Source organism: Aethalodelphis obliquidens, unplaced genomic scaffold (genome assembly GCF_003676395.1).
Source record: "Aethalodelphis obliquidens isolate GAN/ISIS:26980383/991018 unplaced genomic scaffold, ASM367639v1 scaffold19, whole genome shotgun sequence".
NCBI classification, from domain to species: Eukaryota; Metazoa; Chordata; class Mammalia; order Artiodactyla; family Delphinidae; genus Aethalodelphis; species Aethalodelphis obliquidens.
In genome coordinates this window covers 9,544,827-9,550,826 of record NW_020837963.1, presented here as the reverse complement: position 1 = coordinate 9,550,826, position 6,000 = coordinate 9,544,827, and the positions used below count along the sequence as shown (strand labels likewise).

At 40.1% G+C, this 6,000-nt stretch overlaps 1 protein-coding gene across 1 annotated transcript in view; it reads right to left on the bottom strand.

Moving 5' to 3' along the window:
* Positions 1-267: 267 nt before the first annotated feature.
* The window catches only part of DCC (DCC netrin 1 receptor), a 1,156,455-nt gene continuing 1,150,722 nt past the window's right edge, over positions 268-6,000 (bottom strand). Inside the window, 2 exon segments of the mRNA XM_027118541.1 lie at positions 268-1,698; positions 5,364-5,506. Coding sequence (XP_026974342.1) covers positions 1,609-1,698; positions 5,364-5,506 — 233 coding nt within the window. The 3' untranslated portion in view covers positions 268-1,608.

Below are 6,000 nucleotides of genomic sequence, written 5' to 3'. Positions count from 1 at the left end.
TCAGGGATTCATATATAATTACCCACCTAATAAAAGGAGCTATTAGGCTGTAAAGATCCTATCCCTTCCATGCTCTTTTAAAATTATGACCTACTCAAGCTTGAAATCAAAGGCAGAGCTGAAAGGAATAATTCAGCTGAAACTCTCTTACTGGGTTTTCAAGTTGCCTAACTGATAAATATGCAAACTGGCTCCCTTTTGGCGATTCAGCTGCATAAATGGATTAACTCCAAATGCAGCTTCAAATTCAAAAACTAAAAGGGTGCACACAAAATCTTTTTAATTTCACCTAGTTGCAAGCTGTAGATAAACACGGCAGTGGGAGTTTAAGATTCTATGTCACAATGAAGATGCAGTTTTAAAGAGTATCCACTGGGTTTAGGATGTGTCCCAAGTGTCAAGTGATGGCTTCCCCTCTGCTGCTCTCTGACTCTGGGCAGGCATGGTGCATAAGGTTTCCTTGACAACAGAGCTCGGTGGTTGTCACCTACCAACACGGCCTGCTCTAAGTCAGTGAGGACTCTGCTGGTGGAAGTGACATCACTCAAGAGAAGGTACTGTTTGAAACTGCCTTCCATTTTCCTCCCCTCCCTCGTGATGGCTCTGCCATTTCCACAGAGGGTTTCAGAAAGGTGGGTCAGGAGGCCAAGGGATGTGTGGAGACAGCCACCTGGCCAGGGCTGGTTGCCAAGGGGAACTCAGGGAGGGATGGGGTGGAGTCTAGCCAGACTCCTGAGGGAGATGGACTTGGTGAAGCTTTGAAATATCATCACAGTGTGGTATGGCATGAAAGCCACCCAAATTAAAGTTTCCTATTACAGGCTTAAGCACATCATTATCATGTGTCTGAAAAGATTGCATATTGTATCCTCTTTTAGGAAATGGACTGGTTGCTGGCAGGATGCCACTAGTTGCAGATTTCTAAATGTTCCTGTTCTCCAGACATCAATGTTAACCAAGAGTGGATTTACCAATACTTGCTAAAATGGGTGAATTTTATAGCCACTTGCTGAATTCCACCACCTGTGCAAGAATGCCTTGAGTTACAAAACGTAAGCATTTGCTGCCTTTTGTTTACTTTTTTGTGCTGTCGGAAAAACATCCAATCCTTTGGTGCTATGTGGTGAGAAAATTCCCATGGGTGCTTTGTACCTTAAATCTGAAAATAAAATAGTGAGCTTGCGCTGATTTGCCACGGCAGGGTACAGGCTTCAATAATGCACTTGCATTTTGTAAGACTAGACCTACACATAGAAGAAAATGACAGGCCTTGATGAGGGAAAACGTAAGCATCTGTCATGACACTGTGGTCACTGCAGTGGCAAAGGCCCAGGACTATTCTAGCAGCTTCGGCTTTGACACTGCAGTGAAGATGTATCTTTGCTTTTGTTAAGGGACCCCAGAGTCATCCTTTTGAAACTCCTGATGCCTGTGAAAGAAGGGATGCTTATTCCTTCTGAGCTGCTTCAGGATCTTCCAGAACTCAGTGGTCCTGACGGTTAACCTGTACACTGGAGAGAGTTCTTGGACACAGGTGTGCTGTTTACGGGTAATTGGTAATGCTGCAAAGGTCCCGGAAGATTCAACTCATCAATTCCGCCATGTGTGTTAAAAGGCTGAGCCTGTGATAGCGTTAAGCTGCTTCATTAGCCCTTCCAAACTCGCCATTTGTTCGCTCAAATCATCCTGTTCATACACCTGCAGAGAGAATGAGAGCAAAGAATTAGTACAGGTGGATATCGGTGCACTCCTCTGGTTAAGGCAGGGCCATGTCTAATTGATTCACCGTATTCTCATGCATGGCACGGTGGCCCATAGCCAGGGGCTGTGGACTCAGCATATCATCATTGAAGGAAGATGCTGGTAATAAAAGAGGCAGTGATGAATGACTGTCTGCTATTTCACTGTGTTCATCCTTGTGAGGAGGCAAAGGCTTTAGTGTCAGAAAAAATCTTGTTTCACATCAAGTTCTACCAAACTGTGTGATCTTGGACAAGTTAGTAAACCTCTCTGACGTGTAGTTCTCACATGTAAAAGGATGATGATGATATCTACTTCATAGGCTATTCTCAGCATCCTGTGACATGTTTAGTGCTTATCAGGGTTCAGCACATGGTACATAGTCAACACGTTCCTTTTCCTTTCCATTAGGATATGAACAGAATTTACATCACCAGGTCTCCGTTCTTGGTAACACCACATAGGCACTTTTTTATGTGTGGGAACTTGACCTGAACAGTGAAAAGTCTGAGGATTATGACCTTAGTTTGTGTGTGAAAACAGAATTCTCACCCCAAACCAGAACTGCCTCTGTTCGTGGTTGTAGAGGTGACCTTATGACACGGGTTGATTGGTGGATAAAATGGAAAGCCTGAACTGCAGAATCTTAGTGACCATACTGTCTGTAACTCTCCCTTACCGTGAGCCACTAGAATCGTGTCATTAATAACACCTCGCTCTTAGTGAGCACAGACCCCCTGGTCACTAGCCTCAAGGATTTGGATTCAGTAGGTCAAGGAAAGGTTAGAAACTCTTCCTTTTAGAAAGCTTCCCAGCTAATTCTGATGGTCAGCCAGTGGGGAGAACAAGGCTGTGGTGTTGATTTGAATCCCAGTTCTTCTATAGACTTGACCTTTTGAGTCTGTCTCCTTATTTGTCAAATGGGAATAGCAACCTTACCTCACTGGGTGGCTGGGAGGATTCCCCAGGTCAGTTTGGTGAGTGCTAAGTGCTCAATAAATGTTAGGATCTTTTTTCTTTTCCTTTCTCAAAATACCCTTTGTTTTGACGTATACATACCGACTCTACCTGGTTATTCTTGGTTAGCTCATTCATTTGATGAACTTATTGAAATTATTGAACCAAATTGAGGCCTGAGGCATGACGTTTTGCTCTGTGGAGGCCAGGAAGCATTACTCAGTACTATGGTCAGAATGTATATTAAGTCCTGCCAAATAAACACCCGGGATGCCATGAGAACACTGGTGGAGAAGAAACAACTTGTGGTATTGAACAGTCTGGAAATGGTACCTTCTTGTGGGAATCTCAGCCTGCCAGTGAATGATCTGGTCATGTAATGTGTAATCTTCAGAGTTTAACAGGGATTGAAAGATGTAGCCAATTTGGCCCCAAAGACTGACCTATGTATGAGGAGGGATGCTGAAGTGAACTGATTAATTTGATAACTCCTTTCCCAAAATGATGTCATAGTTATCTGTGTAGTTTTCTCAAATTATTTAGATCTTGTCCAATCCAGCAACATCACACCACACGTAGCTACTGGATTTTCAAAATATGGATAGCCTGAATAGAGGTGCATCGTACACATGAAATACACCTTGTATTATGAGCACTTAATACAAAAAAAGTAAAATATCTTAATAAATGTTTATATTTATTGCATGTTGAAATGATAATATTTTGGAAGTACTGGGTTAGATGAAATATATCATTAAAAGTAATCTCACCTGTTTTATTTTTACATCTTTTCATGTGGCTCCTAGAAAGTTTTAAACTACACATGTGATTCACATTATATTTTTATAGAACAGTGATGATCTAGATTATTTGTCCCATTTCTATATTTCCTTTAACATATTATATAATCTTATTGCTGTTCATATTATACTTTTGGCTGTCACTCTTTGGAGTCACTATATTTTTTTAATCAAACTTTTAAAACAGTTTATTTTTTTATTTTTATTTTTTTGGCTGCATCGGGTCTTATTTGCAGTACGCGGGGTTGCAGTGCACGGGCTTCTCTCTAGTTGTGGAGTCCAGGTTTTCTCTTCTCTAGTCATGGTGCACAGGTTCCAGAGTGCATGGGCTCTGTAGTTTGCAGCACACAGGCTTTCTAGTTGAGGCACGTGTGCTCAGTAGTTGCGGCGTGCAGGCTTAGTTGCCCCATGGCATGTAGGATCTTAGTTCCCTGACCAGGGATCGAACCCGCATTCCCCGCATTGTAAGGCGGATTCTTTACCACTGCACCACCAGGGAAGTCCCTTAGAGTCAATCTTAAGTGCAAAAACTGGGCCACCTGACATGATTCCTTATGAGATAAGATATATAAATTTAGGAATTTGATCTGAATTAAGATATGGCTAACAACTGTGACACTAAACTATTGCAATATGTAAACAGCTATATCCTGACAGAGCAGTGCATTAGATTCTTGTAAATTTGAATCTTTTAAGTATGAAAGTATGTTAATTATATAACATACTTCTGCACACATTCACACACATACACATATCCAGATTGTCTGATCTCCAAGTGTTAAAATATTTTATTATTTGTAGTACTGAAAACAATAAAATCAAGAAAAAATTTATGTTAATTCAAATGAGGTGATTCTAATCTGGGTTTTTTTGCATCTTTTTTTCCCCTCCAGTCCTCTAATTTTTCAAGGTATCATATGTGTTAGTACCTTAGCCTTCTTTTAAATGTTTTCTCTTGAATTATATTCAGAAAGACTCCAGAGTTTTCTAAATTGCTGCCTTCAGGCAACGTCTTTTTAAATTTCCCTCAAAATGCATTGTTGGGGGAATCGTTTGCTTTCTCAAAATTTCGATTTCTTTTGGTCCCCATGGAGTTTTTTCAGAGTTTTCTAATTTGATCACTTTTTAGCTGCCTCCCTTAGTTGGCAAACTTTTCTCTCATTAAATAACTAAACTTGCCCCTCTAAATATATCAGTTCCTTCTTTTTCTTTTTTCTTCCTAAATTCCTTCCTTCATTTCTTCATTTTGTTTTCCTCTTCTCAATTCTGTATTTCTAGGCTATTTTATGATTTTATAAGTGACATGTATAACTTCAGAAGGCTCCTCAGAGTATAGCTTTATTACTATTTTTCTATTTTAAAGAATAATTATATAGTTATATTTCCAGGTATGCCAAGGTGTTTCATCTCATTGATGAAAATGTGTGTGTGTGTATAATTTTTTTTTACATCTTTTAATGTGACTCTTTCTTTGAAACTTTTAAATTACACATGTGGTTCATATTATAGGATAGTGATGATAGTGTATATCTATCTATGTATATATACAGACACACACGTGTATATTCATATATATACATGTGTGTATATATACATATATGTATGTAAAGTCACTCATTCTGTTGCTATCTGCTTGTATTTATAAGGTTGGCTTTAAGTACCAACGATTTTTTAATATAACTAAATCCCTGATACAATGTTTTTCCCTAAAGTTTCTTCTCTTCATATGTAAGTGCAGGAAAACAGAACTAAACAAACAATAAGAACAACAAGGGCTTGGGGTTAATGGAGAATGCTGGTTGGCTTAGACTGCATTGCACAGCAGTGCTTCCCTTAATGGGGCATGAATTTCAAGGATGGTCTTACATTGGCTGGATCCTCTGTTGGTTTGTGGCTCTCCTCAGACACTTCAGGGGCTGTTGGCACAGATACAGGAAGCAAAGGAGATCTTGCCTTTCCAGCCAACCCAAGAGAGGCTGTTTTGACATGAGTCTTGGGAAGAGTAGGCCCTAAAAGGAAAACACAGAGTGATGAAAGTACTGTATAAAACACCCTGGAACAAACTCTCAAGCATGTAAGCTGAATCCAGTCGGTTGGCATTGATTTTAGGTTATTGTTCATTCTGTAGTCTAGAGATGGATTCTGACACAATGAACAGGCTTATTTTATTTCTACTGAATCGAAAACAATCCCGATTAGGCCTCTCCAGGTGAAGCTCCACCAGTCATACGTAATTTCAAGTGGATTTCAAATCTCCCTGTGAAAGGTTGCCTGGGAGTTGCAGACTGTTCATCACACCTTCTAAAGTGTCAGCCCAGCTCATTTGGGGCCAGCCTCAGCTTTGAGCCAGAAAGCCCTGGGCTAAACCACCTATAGAAGCCATGAACTGTGAGTGCCAAAGAATATTTGTGCAGTTAAAAGAGATGGTTGCTCTGATCTGGAAATGCGTGTTAGATGTTACGGTACAAAACGGTCCTTTACGGCTAACCTGATTGAATATCAT